The 25176-nt window shown below is 33.7% G+C and overlaps 1 protein-coding gene across 2 annotated transcripts in view; it reads right to left on the bottom strand.

Annotated features, from left to right (window-relative positions):
- Window positions 1–1391: 1391 nt before the first annotated feature.
- LOC115224385 (AP-3 complex subunit beta-2) overlaps window positions 1392–25176 on the bottom strand; it is a 53612-nt gene continuing 29827 nt past the window's right edge. For both annotated transcript variants that reach the window (XM_029795274.2, XM_029795285.2), the window contains 10 exons: window positions 14899–15066; window positions 13536–13791; window positions 12175–12393; window positions 10900–11174; window positions 9814–9892; window positions 7187–7314; window positions 5787–5975; window positions 4322–4364; window positions 3189–3371; window positions 1392–2522 (listed from right to left, as the gene is read on the bottom strand). In XM_029795274.2, coding sequence (XP_029651134.1) covers window positions 2230–2522; window positions 3189–3371; window positions 4322–4364; window positions 5787–5975; window positions 7187–7314; window positions 9814–9892; window positions 10900–11174; window positions 12175–12393; window positions 13536–13791; window positions 14899–15066 — 1833 coding nt within the window. In that variant the 3' untranslated portion in view covers window positions 1392–2229. The remainder of the gene's footprint in view (window positions 2523–3188; window positions 3372–4321; window positions 4365–5786; window positions 5976–7186; window positions 7315–9813; window positions 9893–10899; window positions 11175–12174; window positions 12394–13535; window positions 13792–14898; window positions 15067–25176) is intronic.

Genomic DNA, 25176 nt, shown 5'->3' with positions numbered 1-25176 from the left:
CTGTGTTGAAATCTCAGCTGTTTTATCAGCTTGTTGAAGTTTGATTCAAAGTTTTCAGGATCTTTGATTTGGATAAGGAATTTTGATCTATACTTGTCTGTGGGTCTCTTTCTCATAGACAGAGGCTTTCCATTGCATTCATTTGATTATTCCTTCTGATTTTATAATAAAGGAACATAATAAACAATTCCTTAGGTGCTATTTGTATATTCTTAAAAAAATATCTGTTCTTGGCTAGTAAAATTAAATTGTCAACTAGTTTTAATACCAACAGTTGGCCTTTATTGCAGGTATTTGGACAAAGCTAAGTTATTTCTGCCTTGTTGCTATCTATATACAGCTAAGTGTACCACACCACTTCAGAGAGAAACATTCTGACCATGCACACGATGTAGTACTGATGCGATAGGATACAAACCACAAATCTCTTAGCTTGGTTGTTCACATGGATAGAGATATCAGACAACCAGTTATGTTATAAAACAATAATGAAAAAAAAAAAACAATCGAAATATCTCAAAGAGAAAGAAAACTTTATTTTGTAGTTTTTTTTTCTTTTTCCTTCCAAATATTGTTCTGTAAAAATATTTTCTGTTTGATGACTGAACACTTGAAGAGGATATGAAGGAAATATCAGAGAACAAAGAGGAGTGAAGAAAGATTCTTTACGAAATAGCATTAAAGTTTTTACTGGCTTACGTACTTTGATATGTGTTGAATAAAATAAAAATTAGATTTGAAAAAAAAAAAATACAACAGTAGATTTGTGTAGCAATGAATCATCATTTTTAGTGCCCATTTTTTAAAGTTATTATTTTTTTTTGGCATAGTTTAGACAGGTTCCTTCGGCTAGTCATCACAGAACCAGAATGTGCACAGTAGTGGTGTGAAGGAGAATAATGCTATTCATGGAGAGATAGATAGACAGAGAGAGAGAAAGAGAGACAGAGATTTAGAAACTTTGATCATGTTTGATTAGAAGCAAGGTTTATACAGCTGGGTTTGTCATCCATCATGTAAGCCAATATATATCCTTGGTATTTTTACGTACAGTGACAATGTGAAGAACTAAAAGGTCACGTAGTGAATAAAAAAAAAAAGAGGGAATCTTCCAGAAAAAAAATAGCCAGTGCAATCACAAAATCTTTGTAAGTTCCTTTATAAATAAATAAAAGATTAATCATTGTCAGTTACCAAATTTAAGAGAAAAACTTTATATATATATATATGCATGTATGTGTGTGTGTGTGTGTGTGTATGTATATAAATAAATATATATATATATATAATATATATATATATATATATATATATATATATATATATATATATATATATATATCCAAGTATTTTGATAAAAACAGAGAGAAGAGGTATTTTTTTTATGCCAAAACATTCCAAATATCTTGGAAAAGTTAGACTTTGTTTAGATGTGGAATGTTCCATTCAACTTATATTCAACCTAATAATGATAAGTTATAACAAGTTAATAAACATCAGCTGAAGAAATGAGTGAAATTGGCAGGAACAGAACAAAACAAAGAAAATCTGTTCTGTTAAACATAACAAAGATGTAGACATGATTGGATGGAAAAGTGAAAACTGTGTACGTGTATGTGTGTGTGTGTTTATGTATGTAGACATAAATGTATATGTGTGTGTGTATATATATATATATGTATGTGAGAATGTGTGTGTGTGTATACACACATACACGCACAAATGCAAAAGCATACAGAGACATACATTCACACTTACATGCACAATTCAATAATTAATCCTTTGCATTTGTGATGATTTTGTGTAGATTAATGATATCAAAAACTCATTCTCATCTTATCCTCTAATTGACAGTAATAGAGGGATTAATAAACCAAGTTTTTTTTTAATTAATAAAATAAAACAATGAATAGGAAGTGTTTGTTTTTTTTTTTACCAAATTTAATTTTTATAAAATATAACAAAAACCAACCGACCGACCGACCAACCAACCAACCTAAAACATACTTTCTTTTTTGTTAAATTTAACATATCCCTTTGTTTAAACTTATTTAATAAATCAATTTGTTTCTACTTTGTGGGGAAGGAGAAGTTATAAAAACAATAACAACAACAATAATAAACATATAATATGAGACAGGAAGAACAAAAATAAAACAAACAAAGCAACAATTAAAAAAAAAAAGGCAAACAAAGGATAGTGGGGTAACTACATTCCGAAGCCTATCATTATGATTTCTTTAATGAATGTTGTATGTCTTTAGTCATCATGGAACCAATAACCATTTTCTCGCAGTTTACTGTTACTTTTGCATTCTCGCTATTCTGATTCTCGACTGTGATGAGCAGAAGAGTCTGAGTGGCAAGTGTTTTGCCCGCAAAATAATAAATTTGGCTGTCACTGGATGGAACCTGTAGCACATTGGCAGTTTGATGTATACACATACAAATTGATTCAGCAGTGCCATGGTTATGGGCCAGCTCCACCTGACCAGTGTTTTCTGTCATACCAGTTAATTTACCTGCAAGCCACAAAATGAGAGAGAGAAAAGAAATAAGTTTAAGCAAAACAAAATTACAACATTAAAACTTACATCATTGATGCATGACTGCTTTAACTTCTCACACATCTAAATATGCAATGATTTATTTACATAATTATAGGCACAGGCACAGCTGTGTGAATACAGAGTTTGCTTCATAATCCACTAAATTCTTATGGAATTGTATAATTAAAAAGTAACTGGTATAATCACAGTAATATTAAATCAAAGTAATATTGAAAAGTTATGAAACATATATAACAATAATTTGAAAAGAAAAATATTTTTTTAAATTCAAAAATGACCTCCCAAGTTCTATATCCTAATCTTATTTTTTTATTGCCCACAAAGGGCTAACACAGAGGGGACAAACAAGGACAGACAAATGGATTAAGTCAATTATATCGACCCCAGTGCATAACTGGTACTTATTTAATCGACCCCAAAAGGATGAAAGGCAAAGTCGACCTCAGCGGAATTTGAACTCAGAACATAGTGGCAGACAAAATACCACTAAGCATTTCACCCGGCGTACTAAAGTTTCTGCCAGCTCGCCGCCTTCTATATCCTAATCTGTCAATGGTAATCCAGCAGGTAACCTTTAAACCCTTGTAATAATAAAGCAAAAGAGAAAGAATGGCTTACTTTTCTGTGCTTTAAATTCCTTCTCATTCATTGTGTAAGGTTGCAGCAGCTCACCAACAGGAGCGCTTATTTTCACAGAATTCTGCATATCATCAACAATAATGTCAAACACTGCCGGCTGTGTGGTATCATTAAAGTTAATTCCTATTAATACTGAACTGGTGGCACCTGGAGCAAGAGTAGCTGTGAAAAAGAGAAGAAATATAAGCAAAGGTTTTAATCATGGATTTCAATGCATAAACGAAAACAGAAACTGGTAAAAAACAAACCAATGGAGAAATTATGTGATTTGTTGTAGGAAAAGGGTGGGACATATCTAGATACATTGCATCTGGAAAACAAAAGTAAATGTGACAGTCAAGAGTGGTGTGTCTTTCAGTCATAGATCTGCTTGATCAGGGCTGATCTAGGGGTTACCAACAACAACCAGTTTACTGCATATGTTACTATATTTGACTACATTATTTTAAATTATGTGACCAAATACAATATGTAAGTGCACAATACAGCTATTTCATCAGCATTGTCATCATTTAACATTTATTTTCTATGTTGGCATTGGTTGAATGGTTTGACAGGAATCAACAAACCAAAGGACAAGGCTAAGCTGTCTGTCTGTTTTGGCATAATTCTATAGTTAGATGCCCTTCCTAATGCCCACACTTCACAGGGTGTACTTGGTGCTTCTTTTCATGGCACTGGCACTAGTGAGATTACCAAGTAACTTGCAAGACAAGACCCTTCACATGAGAGGTTAAAGTATGAGAGAGAGACAAGAACAAGTGTCTTGCTGTAGAGGAGATACATGGTTACTCTGGCTTGAAAAAGAAAAAGATGGTGATTATAAGGTGTCAGAGTGTACCTTCAGGGTACAAGAAGGTGAATATTAGGAAGAAATAGAACAGAAGAACAGAGAAGGTGAATGGACCATTAGGAAAATATAGTTCAATAACAGTTATATAAAGGTAAAGTGGCCAATGCAGAGTTAAAAATGGCCTAAAGGGTTGCTTCTCTTTGCTTGGCTGCTATCCACTGTATCCTAATAGGTAACAGAACTACCATAAACATGTGTGAGTGCGTAATGAATTCATGTGAGTTGAGAAGAAGAAAGTTTAAGGAAGTAGCCAACTTACTTATTTCTGGAAAATCGTGTATTTCCATGCCTGGTGGTGTTTTCTGAAAAATGTCAGAAAGGTAAAAATAAACAAATTTATACTTAGCTAGGTAAACGTAAAGAATAATGACAGTCTTGAAGCAATTAATGATTTGCCATTGTTAAATCATAATTAAAGAAAAGAATGTGATATACATATTCAATCAAATACATCGTCATGATCATTTAATGCCCAGCTTCTATGCTGTCATTAGTTTTGATAGAGTTTGATGGGTAAGAGGACTGTATCATGCACCCAAGGTAGATTTTTTTGTAGCATCACTCATGCAAATACATATACACATGTATAAATGTCATCAGTTTTTTTTTTACATCTATTTTTGTCATGCAAGCATGAGTTAGATGAATATATTATTATGGCATGATTTTATAACCAGATGCCCTTCTTACTGCTTACTCTTACCTGTTTTTCAAGCAAGAGATCTTTTATTTCACAGTTCCTCAAAGGCACAAAGCCAGTGGATGATTTGAAGACAAAAGAAATGGCAGCAACATCATTGGTTGTAAATCAGTAAACAGTTGCATGATACAGTGGCACAAAGTTGAACTGCATCTTAACTGAGTTAATTCTGTTCTCATTAATTTTATTTTCCTTAAACTGGACCAACAAGGTCATGAAAGTTAGGAAAAGAGCTACAACACAATTGATGAAATATATATTTAACCACATTTCACCAGGTTGATGTTACTGACACTCTATTGTGTATGTGATCAAGAGACCAAATAAAATGTAAACTCCAATGGCCAAATCTAACAATCTAGACTTAAACAAGTAATACAGAATGATACCTCCTGTTTGAAAGGACATTGTAAAACTGAAGTTTTGCAGACCTCCATTCTGGCAGTCTGCAATTCATAGTAAAAAATGAGCATCACAGGCTTAGTGCACTAAGACAAAATCTTCAAAAGAGACAAACTGAGATTGTTTTTTTTAGATACCCCATTACACTCATACAAACAGGAATCTAGTGTTGGTTGCTATTTCTATACCATAGTTTCACACTAACATCCAGGTATTTAGTGATCTTAAGTAATGATTCACAAAAGTTGAAGAACTAGTGTGAATGTGCAAGGTGCTGTGGCCAAAAATCTCGATGCCGGTATGAAACCATAGTAATGAAGTAACAACAGGTACTCAACATATATAATACATTATATAATTATATCCTCATCATTTAACCTCCGTTTTCCATGCTGGCATGAGTTGAATGGAGTTTTATATAATACAATAATAACTCTTCATGAGAGTGTGTTGAACACAGGAGATTTACACAAATCCTGGTTTATATATGTGTGTGTGTATCAATAGCTAGTCTTAAACTTTAGTGGTTCTTTGTATATTTCATAATTTATATGTGTGAGAGTACACACGTAATACATGTAATAGCAGCATCACTAGAGCCACTTGAAAGTCAAAGACATACCTTATTCCCAATTTTTATACTGTTCATAGGTTTATCACACTCGTTTGTAAAGGTCAACTCAATTGAGGTCATCTTAGGGTTGAAAATTGATATGGTCCTGGTGAAACAGTACTTCACTGACAAACCTTTTGCTGTCATACGATTTAATAGTTCATAAGATTTGTTATTGACAACTGGGAAATTTAGTGTCTAAAAAAAAGAAAAAGATTTTTCAGAAAATTAGAAACAGATGGAGAACAACCATAAACAGGCTGATAAAAAACATTGTTTGGAAGCAAGTTGATATAATGCTTCCTACATATATAGCCATAGATAAAATAAACAAACAAACAGTAATTCATTTAACATATAAGTGAAATAGTCGTCAGGAGTTTGTAACATTTGAGCCTTTCTTTGAAATATTGTGGACAAACTGAAATAGCTCTAGCAGGGAAAACATAACACAGGTTTTGAGACGCATGGAAAAATTCTCTTTACTTAAACTTCTGCCAGATTGATGTTGGAATAAATATAATGGCATAAATATTTTTGGGTTTCTTTTATCTCAAAGACACATATGCTCTTATTTTATTTATTTATTTTTTGTAAACATAAAATTGATCTGTGAATATGTACTCACACAAGCATAGTTTGCTTTGCAACCAAATGGTTTCAAGTTCAGTCCCAATACAGAGCAACTTGGGCAAGTATCTTCTACTATAGTCCCAGCCCAATTAATGCCTAGGGAGTGAATTTAGTAGATGGAAACTGTGCAGAAACTTGTGTGCGTGTGTGTGTGTTTGTCCCCCATCAATGCATGACAACTTGGTTTACATCTCCATAACTTAGAGGTTTGGCAAAAGTACCAGAGTTAAAATTAAGTAGTGGGGGCAATTTGTTCTCCCAAACCCCTCAAAGTAGCACCCCAGCATAGCTACAGTCCGTTGACTAAAAAAAGTAGATTTCAAAGTGAAATATACAGACATTAAAAGATCACTATCTTTTTTTTATCACTTTTAATGAACAGCAACATTGTTGGTTACATGTTTCCAATGTGCCAATCACTGGATCATTGCATTTAGGATGGTAACCGTGACAAGAGATTGCATGTGCATCTCTGGCACAAGTATCACAAAGAACCTAAAAGCACCAGGTCATCAGTTTTCTTGCAGACTTTTACATCTTCCATCAACATACACTGCCAAAAGATCACTTATAAGATATATATGCCTATATACAAACACAAACATTTCTTTCTCATTCTCTCCATCTCTCATTACCTACTCATAATAACAATTTCTAAATTTAGTGCAATGCTGCAGTTTTATTGGGATAGGCATGGGAAGCAATTGTAGAAGTTTAACTGCCACCAATAGCAGAAGGATGAAAGACAAAGTAAAACAGTAAAAGATTCTACTAACATAATTGGCAGGAGAATTTTCTGAAACAGGTGTGCTATATAGATCCAAAGAAGCAATCATAGGTGTGAGGATGTCTTGCACAGGTCTGGCAGCTGGTGTCATCACAGCATTTGTGTTTTGTGGGGTCACTGAAATATTTAGGACATTAACATTATTAGCATTAACATTAACATGAATAGCAAAAATAATTGTCTTGATTACATAAAAGGATATTTATTTAGAAAAATTATATAAAAATTCAATATTTTGACTATTAATCTCTAATGCAACTATTTACAATAATTATATCAACACTACATTTTGATTGCTTGGATTTCTAAGTGCTATAATGTAACTTTTTGTTGGATATATATATGGTCTCAGGCTGGATTTGAATGCGACACTTAGATTTTGACCTAAGACTAGTCATAGTCTTATCCAGTGAGCTGCTCTATATCCAGGAATAAGACATCTGATGATGATCAAAGATTAAAGCAATCAAAACATAGATATATTATAAACATATATCCTAGAGAAGAGATTAACAATTAAGAAAATCATAAATTTAAAAGCAAATCATTATGAACATTATTTACATTTGATGGATATTTGTCCTCATCTTGTTTGTTGTTAACACATTTTGGCTGATACACCCTCCAGCCTTCATCAGATGTCTTAGGGAAATTTCGAACCTGGTTTCTCATTCCTAAGGTATTTTTTGAAAAATGCCTTAGGAATGAGAACACAGGTTTGAAAGTTCCCCAAGACACCTGATGAAGGCTGGAGGGTATATCAAGACACCTGATGAAGGCTGGAGGGTATATATATATAATATATTATATATGTGTTAACAACAAACAAGATGAGGACAAATATCCGTCAAATGTAAATAATGTACATAATTCCACATCTCTTAAATATAGAACTGTATAAATCATTATGAATTAACTGTTAAGAGTTTAAGAGCAACTTATCTTAGACATTTAGACATGAAGAAGATAAATAATTAACTGAATCAATCTCAGTATATTATAAATACATATTTTATCAATTCAAAATGATGAAAAATGAAATTAAACCTGATATGTAAATAATTTTATACAGGTATCCCACACTTTACAGAAACATTGCATTCCTGAAAATCAGGAATTCTGGAGCATGAAACCTATTTCCTTTTGACTTTTGTGTTATGAAATTCCATGTAATGGCAAGATTTTTAGGAATGCAACATTTCTGCAATGCATAAATGCACATACAACCTCTTATCATTTACTATCCAAACAAACAAACATACCAAATATTTTGGGCAAACTCACTTGACTGAACCTAGAGAGAAAATATGTAGCAATTCTATTGGAGAAAAGAGATGAAGTTGGCTTTAAAGACATTTTTCTCTCCAAGATTATAAGATATTTGAATACATAGTCACCCTAATAGGTTGCAGAGTTAACAGGCACCCTAATTTAATACTACTATCTGAGTCCTTAGTTGCCTTCAGTGAAGTTCATTCTTTTGCAAATTTGCAGACCAAAATCTCCAATTCTCTCCCCCATCTACGTTTTTTCCTGCAGAAATTGATTTCAGATGTTCAGGTTAGGCATTAGCTGCATCAATCTCACCTGCTTTGAAGGCCTTGCACATATCATAGAAATATAGGTGTATCAGAAAACAGAATTCAACAATTACAAGAAGTTTTTTCCACTGTGTTTTCCAGTCATCAATCACCCAACACACTTACAAATTCACAATATTTGGAGTTATTGTTTAGTCTCAAGATGGCCCCAAGTCAAGCAAATTTTAGATCAAATGCATTCAACTGATAACAACCCATTCTTTTTTTTATGAATAGCGCACTCCTGATTACATTATCCAATCTGTGTTTGAAGGAGATCTGGCTGTTACTGCTAGCAGATCAAGCAACCATAGAGAGGTTCTTTTATTATCTGAAATTATTACGACAAGCATACAGTGATGGTTTTATGGAGAAATATTCTTGATAGTTGACTTCAATAGTTCCTCTTTCCATTTTATTCACTTGCCCAAAATCTGAGAGGTTTCAAATCAAAACATAACCAATCTAATGTATTTACACAAGTACAGTGCAACCTCAAACATGTGATTCCCACTCTACCTAAAAATCAACAAGACATTTAGCCTCTTTCAAATTTTTTCTTACACTTCTATAATATTATACCTCAATTTTGACTGATGTTTTGTATGAAAATTCTTGCAATACACAGTTCTAATTATTTTATTTATACAGGACTAAAAAGAGGAGACCAAGTTGATATGAACAAGATCTGAACCATAGAGTTGAGCATGCAACACACTGGTTGGTTAACAGTTTCTTATCCCATTTCAGTTGTGTGGTTAGTGGTGGGATGATCAAAAACAATTGGTCCAAAACTATCTCATCTTTGTTAAAGACTATAACATACATATACATGTATACAGATGCACACATACACAAAAAAGTACAAATACCAATCAATCTACAGTGTTAACAGTCACTCTTCATCACAATGGGCAGAACTGTGCTACAACCAATTCCCTTTCATTCTTAGTAAATTGACAGTACATTTAGTTTTCTTTCAGCTATACCTCAACAAATATATAAATGCTTTAACAAGTTTGATCTTAATACTCACAGTCATCAAGGTCCAAAAGAAGGTTTGTATTGTCTTTGGAAGCAGGAGTTGCTGATTTATTATTTGTAGTGGGTTTTGACTGGGTAAAAATACAACAGAAAGTCAGCAACATTCTTTGTATGACAAAGGATGATTAAAATTTCAAACTGATTTCATAAACAAAGATTAAAAACTGACAGCATATACAACATTGATTACAGACCAATTACATAAACAACATAAATTGAAGACTAAACCTCTGACAACAAGTATTAAAAACTAACGTCATAGAAATTATAGATCAGCTGTATAGACAACAAAGAATTAAAGAACAGATAAAGGGGTTATAGACTGAGTGTATAATACAACTCAGCTAGATTACACAAAGGAAAGAACTCTCCCACCAAAGAATTCTGTAAGGTAGAATAACCCTTACAAATCTACTGGAAATGGGTAATATGAGAACAAATTAGACATGGAAGTCAGTAGTATGAATTCTAAAATTGCAGAATCTGCCAGAATACCATTGGGAAGATGTTCTTTTTGGAGGACTTTACTAAATTTGATCTCTGTAACCAGATATCTCATGACCATCTTTTTTGCTTTTTAAACTTCATTATCCAGTCAGTCTCTCTAATGTCTTGACTAATTTCTCTTGGTTCTGTCCTTATAAGAATACATGTATGTACATTTAGGTAATCCTTAAATAAAAGAATCTGAACAACTGGAATGTAAAGACAAGCTTTGCTTGTGTTTGGGAAAAGCAACAGAGTAGCAGGCATGGCCAATAAATGCACCGACATTTTAGATATATGAATTCTGTAACTCACACTTGTACTTTGTAAAGTGCCAGATGATCAGAGAAGACTTTGTTATGCAGTTTAGCAATGCTATAGATAAGAATTTGCTAGGAAAGATCATGACAAATTGTGAAGCATGTAAAAACCCTGAGTGTTTTAGATGTGTGTGGTTTTAGATAACAGAGATTACTGATTAACAGTATAGACATAGATTAAAGATTAATACTAAATGATAGCAGGAACTAAGAACTGCCACGGACTAAAAGGAAAAGACAAGTTATGAAACCTCTACAAAAAGACTTCTTACCTTCTTCGTCTTTTTTACATGTTTAACACTTTCATCAGAAGAGGATTCTGTTGAACTCTCCTCCTCAGATTCATCTGATGTACTATCCTCATCCTCTTCATCATCATCTCCATCACCATCATCATTTGCACTGCTGGCAACAGCATTATTTACTGCATGACTATCACCAGATACTTCAGAGTATTCATCACTAGAGCTCTCCTCTTCACTATCCTCGTCCTCCTCATCATCATCCTCGTCATCACTGCTCTCATTGCTAGATTTACTTGATTCCTCTGAAAACAAGAAAACAGACAATAGATTTAAAAAGAACAACCAAATACCAAATTTTCACATGTGGCTGTTTCTCTTTATGTAACTTTTAAAATAAATTTAAGAGGCAATTGTGAGATTGGATTTACATATTCATTTTAATTATAGGCTTTTGATTTAGGCACAAGGTCAGTAAAGGAAGTAGGGTTAGTTGATACTATTGATTGATACTTTATTTTACTAACCTTGGATGGATAAAAGGCTAAGTTAAAATCAGCAGAATTTGAACTTAAAATGTCAAGAGGTGGAATGAACGTCACTGCTCTATTGATTCTGCTCTATTGATTCTGCCAACTCACTGACTCAAAGATATTCTTCTTTTTCCATCACCTTTCTGAGTACCTTATGCTGAGAGAGTACCTTTTGTCTTTTCAATTAGGACCAACTTGGAGCTAAACAACAACTTCAAGAAATAAAGCATTTGATGAACTGAGACAATGCAGAATTGAGTGTACTGCTTTAGAAATACAAAAACACCCATACTGGAGTTGAACTGATGACTTCTGATCCAACACTCCAATACCTGCCTAATCCATTCAATCAGTTCTCTATTTTAAGCAAGTGACTTGATTGATATACAATCTGCTATGAAGAAGGAACAACATTTCTTTACTAGCCTAATTGTTCACAGTGATTAAGTGAAAAGCTACCACTGATCTCCAAAGCAAGGTTAATTTGAAGATTTAGATCATCTTAATGAATTTTATAATTATGAGGCATCATACAAGCTGGTGGTTATTAAGGAGAAGCAGGCTAAACAAGATCTAATTACAGTTTTTTCCTTTGGATTACACTAATAACTAATAAAGAAGCCTCTATATCATTCTTCAACCTGTAAGAAATGACTGCTAAATCTCACTTAAATTATACCCCACCATCTTAAAAGTGATCTAAAATACAAGTTTATAAGAAACATTCATATGTAAACAAAAAATAAATGATTGAAAGTTTAAATGAATTTACCATCTTCACTGCTTTCTTCATCAGAATAAAAGTGTTCTGAAGTTATTGTCTTATTTTTCCCAGTTTTCTTACGAGTCAAATCTGACCAGGGTAAAGGAACCTCAACATTTCTTACTGTTGGATCTGGGGCTGATTCAGGGAAATCTGGAAGTTCTTGGTAGCCATGAGCTTTTGTATTCAGTAAATGAGATAAAGTTCCTAACTGATATTGGTCCCGATCTAGAAATTGAAACACATTAGAAACTTAACAAAAGACAGAGAAGAGTTTATTTAGAGCTTCCCACTTTTTTCCATTATATTTTATTATCACCAAAAATCTTGACAAACCAAGAAAATAAGGAATGAAAAAAAAAAAAAAGAAATTAACAATTTTGAAACATTGCTGTCTCTTAATGAAATTAGTAGATTTTCTTACTCATTTTAACATCACATTTAACTTGACTATTTTTTAAATAAATTCTACTCACAACCAAAAAAAATTCTAATTGTCTTGATACAAAAAAATAAATAATATATTAATTGAAAACTTTGATACACATCATCTCTCTCTCAATCCCTCCCTTTCTATCTTTCTTTTTTTTTCCAACTAGGTATCCTTGAATCTCTTCTACAGCAAGATACCAACCACTATCCTTCTATTATTCTTTTTAACCTCTCATCAACTGGCACAAAGCCACCTCCTTCAATACTACTCCCCATTCCAGTTGGGGGATCTTTGTCTTGCAAGTTACTTGGTGACCCCACCAATGCTGGTGCCACAAAAATAGCACCTAGCAATAGTCCTTTGTTCTCTGGTTTGCTAGCTCTTGTCAAACTATCCAACCCATGCCGGCATGGAAAATAGATGCTGAATGATAATAATGACAATAATATATGATATTGAAGACTAAATATAAGTGTGAAAAATGACCACATCAGCGGTTTGATTAGCAAAGAGAAATTCAATTAGCAAACCTGTGGTTTGTTGTAGCCCTGAGGTTTTCCAACACATACAACAGACACAGGAATAATCCAGTCCAGTATTATGAGAAAATCCACCTAAACTAGTTTGTTCTAAATACTGATCAAGTTCTTAATGTAGTAGGATTAGTTATACATATTTCAATAATGATTCAAATATATTTCTTAAAATATAAGCATCAGTTCTACATATTTATTTTAATGATTCAAACAGATTCTATTTTCCCAATGATCCTTAACAGTAACTCTTACCAAAGAGGGAATGCCTTTAGTTAGAGCTTTGTTCAATCAGGCTCAAGTTGGAGCTAAACGACAATTTCAGTAAAAGTGGGGCTCAATCATGAATTCTTATTCTCCAACCCAAAGAAAAGGTTAAAAAAAAAGGAATAAAAATCATATACCTTTGAATTTAGATTCTAATACTGGAGCAGGTTTTGTGGAAAGAAAGATTTTCTTTATATATTTGGAAAGGAAACCAGGCTTCTCCCCAGTTGGTAAGACTAATTGTCGTAGAAACCGAGATCGATCACGAATGTCATAATTCTGATCATATTTAGCTAAATTGAGGACATATTGGCATAACAATTTGGTTTGTTTAGGGTTGGTAATGCACATCTTGGCTGCTAAGTTAAGTATTTGCAATTTCACAATATCTTCCTGCAAAGAGAAAGGGTTAAATATGTAGTCCAATAAAACTGTGTACATGTTATTGTATTTATATGAGTATGTTTGCATATACAAATATACATGAGCATGTAGATATCAACTTAAATAGCAGAAATCTGAATCAAAAACTGACAGCCAAAAGTATGAAGTCAATCTAGAATATAACTGAATATAAAAATAATAGCATGATTGATGGAAAAACACAACAGAATGTTCTGCATACTAAATACACATATGGGACAATCTCACTTAAAAATTATAGTGACATGAAAATCTGATTACTTGAGAATATCCACACAGTCAATAGACAAAAACAAATTCTTGAGTTTTAAAATTTAAAAACATAAGTGAAAGCCTACTATATATGTATTTAGTATGCAGTTGTACCAACTGGCCACTCACCCATATCATCCTACAAGATGGTGTTATGATGTGACAGAATGATATGGAGCTTTTCTTCAGGACAGAAGTTACAGCACTTTCACTTATTCATAATGCTGAGGCTATTGTCCAGGGCAGTCCCTAAAATGCTTAGGTTTTTTTTTCCCTTTATCTTCAAATTTGAGATATATTTTGAGAATACAGAACTGTTCTCTAAGTGATGGAGTAAGCTGTTTTGTAGGAGCAGGCATTTTATGAATGGGTGTTTTGTGAGTCCTATATCATTGCAAACTGAAGTGAATTGTTTTTCTTTTGTTTAGAGTTGGGGGTGTCATAGAAAATAGAAAACAAACTTTTCTTTTTGCTGTTATTTTAGACTTTTGTTTACAATATGTATATGTGTGGCCGCTGCCAGACTCCCCTGGCACCTGTGCCGGTGGCACGTAAAAAGCACCCACTACACTCACAGAGTGGTTGGTGTTAGGAAGGGCATCCAGCTGTAGAAACACTGCCAGATCAGACTGGAGCCTGGTGCAGCCTCCTGGCTTCCCAGACCCCGGTCGAACCGTCCAACCCATGCTAGCATGGAAAACGGACGTTAAATGATGATGATGATGATGTGTGTATGTTTTTATATATGTGTGTGTGTGTGTGTGTATATATATATATTTGACTAGATGAGAAAATAGATACAGAAAAGATATGAAAGCTAATTACCTCTCCAGTAAATCCCTTCGCCATTTTACGAAGAACATCTGGAGCAATTTTTGGAACTCTTTCACTATATTCTCCAATTAACCAAAGTATACTTGCTCGAGCCATAGGTATAGTAATATTGTCCACCATTTTAGCCATGTGTATAATAATATCTTTATGTTCAGAGGGCTGAAAATAGCAAATAGTGTGGAGATTAGTGTAGGGGCAATACAATTTCAATATAAAAATTTATGTAACAAACTGAAAAGAAATTAGAAATATCAAAAGATTATTTTATATATTTTTTTTTAATTTTCAGTCCTGAAATGAAATATTTTGATTAAACAGAGAAATACCAAAATTAAATTTCAACAGGGGAAATTCAATTTATTGATCTTATAATACAGAATGTCCAATTACTTCAACACAAACACAGATTTAGAGAAACATTCTAATACGTCAGCAAGGTGACAATTTCACAAGATTTGTCAGGATACAACTCCTTTTAATAGTACACAATAATGATATTTCTTTAGTTTTAACATTATATTGAAGGGAAATTAGTGTTCTGTCATATGAGGGTTCATTTAGCCATTAAAAATCTCTCATAAATTTAGAGTAGCACAATTATAACAAGACTATCCTTGGACCCACTGCCTCAAAAGCTGGCTGTCTTATAGATGTTTAATAATCATTTGCAGGCATTTCTTTACTTCTCCCTTAGTACACGAGAACAAATCATCCATTGACAGATATTCTGAGTAGTGAAGTAAAAATATAAACTTTCTTTTGTGCTTGGCCCTATTTCACACTTGTGTAATTCTTCATATGTACATTTGTTTAATATCTAATTTTCATGATAGTAAAAGGGGTAAAGACCCCCTTCGGTCATGAGTGACCATGGGTTTGCACCTAGAGAGTTACCCTCTGAGGCACAAGTCTGGGCAAGGTTGTTTTTATGGAAGACCAGTAGTCGCCCATGCATACCGGCCTCCCCTCTCCACGCCACCAGTGTTATCCAAGGGAAAGACAAAGGTCGATACAACTTGGCACCTGTGACGTCGCAACTCATTTCTACAGCTGAGTGAACTGGAGTAACGTGAAATAAAGTGTCTTGCTCAAGAACACAACACGCAGCCCGGTCCGGGATTCGAGCTCACAACCTCACGATCGTAAGCTCGACGCTCTAACCACTGAGCCATGCGCCTTCCACATCCATGCGCCTTCCACATGATAGTATGGCTTCAATAATTATTTAACACAGGATTTCATAACTGAATGCTCAACCCATCATCAACTCTTACCTGTTTTTCAAGTAAGAGATTTTTTTTTTGCTCCAGAGGAATTTGAAAGTGCAGATCTAGGGTGATTGTTGATAGGAAATGTCAATAAAGGTGCCAGCCATAGCCCAACCACAAACATTGACATCACCATTTGTAGTTTGGCTTCAAACAATAATGTCACAGCTTATAGCCAAAAATTAGGGTAAACTGTAAACATGCATATACATACTTACATACATACATAAATATATAAATTAGAAACATTTTAACATTAAACTGAATATTTTTAGTAAAGTACATGTTTATTAAACTTTTATAAGGAAAAAGTTGACAGTGACTTTGAAGATTTGGCTTGTTAGCCTTTGTGTGTGTGTGTGTGTGTATATATATATACTCCAAACTACTCCTATCTACTTCTGTACAATGTGTGGTACCCCTGTAGCAAGACATCTATGCTTACCCCTCCATCATACTTAGCCTTGATATAAAGTCACCTCCTCCCACCTTGAATATTATTACAAGTAAGTTCACAACCATCAGTTCATCGCAGGAGAGTTCACCACCATTAATTCACTGTGAAGGAAGTTCAGTGTGAAGAGCGTTCGGCATGAAGAGTGTTCGGCGTGAAGAGTGTTCGGCGTGAAGAACGTTCACAAAGAAAATATATAGTATCTCACCATTAATAGTTAAAAGTCTTTTATTGAAAAAATACAAAAGTAGTGGAGACCCTACAGTGAACTGATGACAGTGAACTAACCAGACATGTTTGAATATACCCCTTTACCTAGTAGCGAGAGCTTTTTCGTTTTTCCCTGTTCTCTTTTTCAGTCTTGCAAATTACTTAGCAACCTCACAAAAAAGTGTACCCAGTACTCACTGTTAAATGGTTGGCATTAGGAAGGGCATCTAACCATAGAAACCATGTCAAAGCTAAAACCAGAGCTTGGTATAGCCCTGCAGCTTGTATCTCATCAAGCTGCCAGCATGGAAAACAGACATTAAATGGCGATGATGACAATGATATATACACACACACACACACAAATACACATGACCAGCTTCCTTCTCTTTACAGCTACCAAATTCCCTGGTCTGGGACTAAACCAGAAGACACATGCCTAAGCCACTGCACAGTGAGACTGATCTGAAAACCACATGGTTGACAAGTGAGCTTCTTAACCATACAGCCATGTCTGTACCTATAAATGAACTATAAATCAAACTATTTTGGCTGAAATAAAGTCAGACTAATTTCAAATTTTTTTTAAACAGATTTTAGCAGATTCCTTAAATAATTATTTTTCATTTGTTTCAAGTCATTGGACTTCAGACCGCTAGGGCACAGCCCTGAAGAGGTTTAGTCAAAAAAATCAACCCCAGTACTTATTTTTTAAGTCTGGTACTTATTCTATTGGACTCTTTTGCTAAACCCTAAGTAATGGGGGATGTAAAAAAACCAACACCAGTTGTTAAGCAGTGGAAGGAGAGATGCAAACACAAAGACACACACACATCCAGGCTTTTTTCAGTTTTTGTCTACCAAATCCATATATAAAGCTTTGGTCAGCTGCGGCTGTAGAAGATACTTGCTCAAGGTGCCAAGCATTGGGACTGCACCCAAAAGCAAGTGGTTGGGAAGCAAACTTCTTAAGGCATGGGTTTGCTCATATTTTAGTTGATAAATTTTAAAAAAAAACAAAAAAACTAAGATGTGTCACACCATAAAATCAAATATAAATACCAATTTAAATAAAGAACCTGGAAATAATTTGAAAATCAATTTATTAATCCTGGAAATGTCACCTCATTGCAAACAGAACTGAAATGCAAGACTAATCTAAACTGGATTAAAGTAATTACTAACAATACTAATATTGAGTGAACATAAATCAAGTCCAAATTCCAGTAATATAAACAAAATAATAATGGTTTAGAAAAATTCATCTGAATGGATTAATTCAATTTCTTATAGTTATGTTAATTTAGAAAAATTAGAGATCAGTATTCTGTAATAAAATGTTGAAATTAAATCATGGTACCTTAAGTTCTAATGAGCATTGATTCTGATTACAATTATTTAAATAATATTGAAAGTTAAGCATAAAACAAGATGTGAATTGCAAATTATGACAATAAATTGGACATTACCCTACATACTAAAAGTTTTTTAAGGAGCCTATATACCACATATACTTTTTTTTTACATTACTATTATTATTATAAAATTTTAAATACGTTACATAAGGAGGTCTATTTAGAAAAATTGAAATAAAAATGTGCTAATACATTTTAAAATAAAAAATGTTTAGGAACTAGGAAAACAGAGACATTTATTGGACTGATATTTGTGAATGTGAACTGCCACTATTTGCTTTTAAATTCTGGTGCTTAAAATCTTTTCTATACCTTAAATTTGGTGGGAAAATGGAGTGGAGGAACATGCACAACAATCATTAATTTAGTTTCAATGAAGAAACAAGACAATAAAGTAGCTCTTCCAAAAAGCTTGAGGTTGCCCATCCTTTCATCATAATTTCATATATTGTTCATATTGTGATTAAAACCTTGTTATAAATAATTGTAGAAGCATTGCAAAGGCCTCATGGTTTAATGGGGAACTGGAGAACTGCTGTCTTATGTCACTCACAACTGGTCTCACACTCAAGAAATCTGACAAAATCAACATTGTCCATGACATCAACAAAGCATTTGACGATATCTAGCATGAAACATTCCTGACTAAACTTTCCATTGAAAAGCTCCATCTTGTGTTGAAAAATTTTTAACAGATTGTGTCATCACAGTGCATGTGTTGATGAAACTCACTCTGATCCACACTATCAATCCTGCTGCTCTGCAAAGTTTCACTATGTCCCTCACATTCTTCCTTAAATACTTTAAAAATGACCTGCTGGCTATCACCTCAAACAATGCTCATTCCTATAACTCTTCATTCCTCTTTAACCGTAAACGACATCCATATGCAACCTAGATACTTCATATCAAACCTACACAACATCTATAAGCAGAAACCTTGCAAACATTCTCCAATGTATTCATGACAACACAAATATTATACATTGCACATATCAATAAAGCAATCATGTACCTCATCTCCCCTAACTGTGGGCAACAGGCAATTAAATTCCCCAAAGTCCTACAAATACTAGGCCACACAATTTCTAAGATTTTCTGGAGTCACTACATTCATAACAAAGAAAAAAATGCTTTATCACAAAGACCTGACTTGGTTTCATCAGAACTAAAACATCAGATGTAATTAGTTGCTGTTTCTCTACAAAGTTCAAATGATACTTAGAATAGAATATTACACTCACAATTGGAACACTATATTGTTGTTGTTGCTGCTGTTGCTACTACAACACAAACAAACATCTTAGACCACAACCAAAGAAAGACTATTTGGTTGATTAGACTTACTCATCAACATATTTCAATCTCTGGCTCACATACATGCTGTCTTTTCATTACTTATTCTATCACTACTGAGAAGCACAGAGTATTGTGCATCTCAGTAGTGATAACTTGTGTCAGAGCTAGCTAGAAATCACTTCCCACCAAACATATTTGTCACTCTGCTTCTTGTTACTCATACTTCTCCTCCCAAAATATCAAACTGACCCAAGTTCCCAATTCTTCTTCTTTACAACATAATCCCTCTGGAATTTCTGTCCTGTTCATGCTTTTTTCTGCAGTCAATCTTAAGTCATTTGAAGGTCATGAGTGTAGCTCCCTTCAACTTCATTAAACTGTAAAAGGAAAAAAACCTCCAGTTTGTATCACCCAAACATATGATGTATAAATCCTTAAATCCGTAAAAATGTTTCAGCCTGAAGGCTGCAGCCATGCTGGGGCACCATTCAAACTACTGTGACATTTGTTTCTACGTTTCTGTTAAGAACCCCTTCAGACTTATCAGCATTGATTAGAACTATACCAGACTTAAGCAAATGTCCAGAATCGCAAAATTAGTATTACATTGTTTTATGGGGTCCAATTTTTTGCTTCTCTAGCTCATTCTTGCAATCTTTTCTTCACTTCAAAACTATCCAGAACTCAGTAGATCATAAAATACATATCATAAGTAAAGAATAAAATACTTTGAATGGTACAACAATGCACTATAATACAAACAATAGGCGATATATCTGTTGTAATTTAACCATCCATAGTGTGATAATATTTTGGAATAACATTCCTTCCTCAGATATCCCTAGGAATTGATGGAATCGCTGCTATAATTGGTTTAATATTTTAGGATTTATGTAAATAATAGTGTGTATGGTTGCTTAGTTCCCAGTTACTCTGCATCCAGCAAAGCTATGGATAAAGGTATTCCAGCCTCCACCATCTCATCCCGTTTTTTTTTGTTTTTTTACCAAACAGTACAAGACCAATGTGTCTTTCTTTTCTTTAAGATAGTAGGGTCTTCTTAAATCAGTAGGTTAAGAGAAATGTGGTTGCTATATCTAGTAAATTATCCAACAGTATAGAAGTTCCTTGTGGGCCCGTGTGTGTGACTAAATAGATATGGATAACTATTAACATGAGATAGACAAAAACATCTAATCAATCTAACAAGATTCAGAACAGAAATGAAACATTGGCTTACAAGAAGTACTTCTGTTACCTATCATTGTGCATAATACTGAAAGTGCCTAGCAACTAATTATCATGCCATGTGTTTTAATCCTTGTTATTCACTATACACAAAGTCTAAATGCCAAAGAAGGAACATTCATCTATGGGGAATTAGATGCACAGAAGAATTTAATACCAAGGTTTTCTCAAAATAATTTTACACTTCTTAAAAATGATAAGCTGCCAGATAATACATACAAATTTTACCAGTTACTTACTTTTAAATATATATATATATATATATATAGATATATATGAAATTAACAGCTAAGATTTTAATATAAACCATATTTAATGGTGTATAATTGTAAACCATATTTTAAGATTGTTAAACATAATTAAATAAAGAACTGTCAGGAATTGAACCAGACATCTCTTGCATAGTAAGCAGATGTGCTATCATTTATATCACGCTGAATTCAATTATTTCCATTTTCAAACTGAGATTAAAATATTTATAGGGATGGGGTCGGTTCAATCTTGTTTATATATGCAACCAAAACAAGAACTGCAGCTGTGGTAATCATTAATTGAAGACACCTAACTCTGCATATGAAGTTGGTGACAAACTCCACATCAGACATGTAAAAAGGCTATTGATATAGGTGTTCAATGTCATAGAAAACCAATTGTGCTTCAGTTTGGGAAGGAAAGTTGTGAAGCCAGGGTAGCGTATATGATAGCACATGTGCCCAGTAAGCAAATTATCGTATATTACACAAATATATGTATGTAGATGTACACTAACGTGCATTACTACAGATCTCAACCTTTATATATTCAGACAAGAAAATATTATCCGTAAACAGAAATCTTTAACTTAACACTAGCATTCTACAAGACAGTATATGTATTAAAAATTCAGACTAGACTGAAAATAATTTAATTACATATTGACAACCCAGACAAAAATATTAAGTAGTGATGGTGGTGGTAGTGGTGGTGGTGGTGATGTGTACGAGTGCGTGCACCTGCACAAAAGTCTCAAGCATGCTATTGAACTCATGCATGTAAATTTGATATTTATGCATCAACCTAACCCAATGATTAAACTTTTAGAATTTCTCTGTGGTGTGCATTTATGGAGAATATAAACCTAACGTGTTTTATAGTATAAAGATGATAATAAAATAGCAGCAATCGATATAAAGCGGATTGTTAAAACAAACACATACACATATGTATATACACATAATAAATTCCAAAATTCTGTGAAGAAAAAATAACTATGGAAAAAAACAAAATTACATAGGACAACAAAAGAAACCAGCAGAGGGAAGGGAAGAAAGAAAATGTCATTTGGTGTTAAAATAAAATTCAGCAATTGTTGAAGATAAATGATTTTATAATTATTATAAATAATAATAGTAATATAAATAAGATCTAGGAAAAGGCCATGAAGGAAAAAATAATTGATTTAAAGAACAGAACAAATCAGCAAAGCATACCATAAACATAACTTCTGTTCAAAACCAAAAAGAATTTTTAAAATGATAGTTGAACTATAAAGAAAGAAACGAAAATATATATATATATATCAGGAGAAAGAGAAAGCAAATAAAATTGTTGAATAATTAAAAAAAATTTTTTTTTTTAATAGAAAGAGGAGTTTGCAGCAGTTCAGCTCCCTAAGTAAGATAGGTTCCAAGTAAGAATGGAAGCAAAGTCAGAAGACTAATCCATGAAGTGAAGTAAATAGGTTTAGGTGTAAGATGAAACCAAGCCACAGACGGAATTGATCCACCAATAACAAGGAAGGCAAAATATTTCAGGATCTAAATGCTGTAGATGTCAAGAGATAAGATATGGTTAAACTGAAATGCTTACACTAAGTTTATATCACTTCCATCTAATCTAAGATAAATACAGTAATAGGTATTATCATACTGTTATGAGGATGCTAAAAAATAGTTTGAACATCTCTATATATATAAACGGCAAAATGTCTGTCTGTGTGCGTGTCCTTTATACAAATCCACAATTTTTCAGTTAGAGGGCTCGCACTTTCTATGGTCATTCAAAACCGTCCAAGGATGGTCGTGCACATCTTCACATTTCCCCAGTCACCCCACAAAGCCATTAAAAAATCAATAGAAGTGACTTTTTTGTGAATTTTCTATCCAAAACCCAATCAAAATGCTCGAAACTTGATACGACAATTGAATGCCAGCTAGCTGTATGTGATTGGTCAGAGATTTGGACGGTACTCGCATGTATGTGCGCACGCATGCAGCTGTATATGCATGCACTAGCACTATGACCCGGCGTTGCCAGGTGATAGTACTAGTAGGCGTGATAAAGCCAATATTTATTCTAAAAATGACAAATATATGTTAATATTTACTTAATAGGCTAACTGGAGTGAAATTAGATAATAAATAAGTGAACAGTTTGTGTTTTGTCTTACTTAACACAGTTTCTGCTAATTAGTATGAATATCAATCACACACATGCATACAGGCATACATACACATGTGCAAGCACACGCACAAAGTTGTTATTTGTAGTCAACTGTACATGAACTAATTCACAACATGGAAGTAACCAATCAACCATTTAGTGGTGACAGGTATTCAGCAGACTTCTTGTGGTCAATTCTCCAGCCACTTAACCTATTTTACTACCATAAAGACATGATGAGCTGGTATGACTTTGGTAAAAGTCAAACTCAGAATTATAAAACACCTTCTGCTAGAAAAGTTAGTACTAACATACTTAATGCATTGAATATTAAAAGGCTGCCAAGAAATAATCGTGTAGCAAGGAAAATAAAACATTAATCAATAACAAATATAATCTTTAGTGGGCTGGAAAGTAAAGGAGACAACTATGGATGTATTTTCATCCAGTTCTGACTGTCAATGAAACACGGCTTTCATTGTACTTGCTGAAACAATGATGAACGAACCCACTAAGTATATGTGCAAGTTTATACATTAGATTCCTCACCCAATCTTCATTGATTAGAACTTTAGAGTGAAACATGTCCTGAGTTGTTTCCCATACTTACTAGAAAAATGGAAAATAGTATCAGTCTGGTTAATATTCATTTTGCATCCATAGGCTGATTGTTCTAGTTACTTCCATGCATTAAATTTGTTAACTCATTGGCCCACCTTTACATCTAATGACCAGGATTTAATAAATTTTTACTTTCAGTTTCCGTCTACCAAATCCACTCACAAGGCTTTGGTCAGCCCAAAGCTATAATAGATGACACTTGCCCAAAGTGCCATGCAATGGGACTGAACCCGCAACCATGGGGTTGGTAAGCAAGCTACTTACCACACGGCCACTCCTAAGCCTATTACTTTTATTTAACAGTTTTACTCCTTTATAGTTTATTCATAATGAGCATTTTCAAGCATTCATATAATGACTGATTTCAGAAAGGGCAGAACTCAGACTACTCAACAGACGTAAAATTCAAATACAGCTAGTCGTCAAAGACTATATTCATGGCCTAATTATCAATGGATAAATGTGTGTGTGAGTGAGAATGCATATGTAAGAGATGGTATAAATGATTACATATGTGATTGTGGGTATATATGATTGTAAGTGTAATTGTGTGGGTGTGTATGAATGTAGAGATGCATGAGTGTGGAATATGTATTTGTATGCCTGTGCTAGTCACAGGAAACAATTCTCCAATTAAACCTACTAAGTGTATAGCTGAAGAAAGTAACCAAGTATAAAGTTTGGCTGAAAGTACATAAATGAATACAACATAATTACTAATATACAAAACATACAATGAGGACTGGTTTTGGACTTCACTTTTACTGACATTGGTAAAGAGACAAACATGATGCAGAACACAAAGTGTTTTATGTTTGTTAAATATAAAACAGTGAAGACTACTAGTTTGAGAAACATGGAAGCGTGTCTGTATCATGCAATAGAAGAATGTAATGATAATTTAGCAGAATTTAAGAGTAAACTAGGTGTGGATGGGGAAATAATCATCATTTAATGTCCATGTTCCACGCTGTCATGAGTTGGATGGGTTGAGAGGATCTGATGGGTCCAAGGACCATATCAAGCTCCAATATCTGCTTTGATGTAGTTTCCCTACTTAATGCCAACCACTTTACAGTGTGTACTGGGTGCTTTTTTTTTCGTGCTACCAGCACTACTGAGGTTGCCATGCAGTGCACAGGACTCCAAACTCTAAGGGAGTAGGGTGACTGACTTTATGCTAGGGTATAAGAGGCTAAGTTATGAGAGATGAGGGCAGGTTCTTATAGTAGAGCTATACAGTTACTCACATTTCGTATAGGAAGGAAGAGAATGAGTAGTAGGAACTACAAAGAGATAGATATCAGAGATGAGGAGGCTGGGTGGTGCCTCA

The sequence above is a fragment of the Octopus sinensis genome, linkage group LG2, assembly GCF_006345805.1.
Source record: "Octopus sinensis linkage group LG2, ASM634580v1, whole genome shotgun sequence".
In the NCBI taxonomy this organism is placed as follows: Eukaryota; Metazoa; Mollusca; class Cephalopoda; order Octopoda; family Octopodidae; genus Octopus; species Octopus sinensis.
Note: the sequence above shows the minus strand (reverse complement) of the source record. Positions and strands in the feature narration are given on the sequence as shown.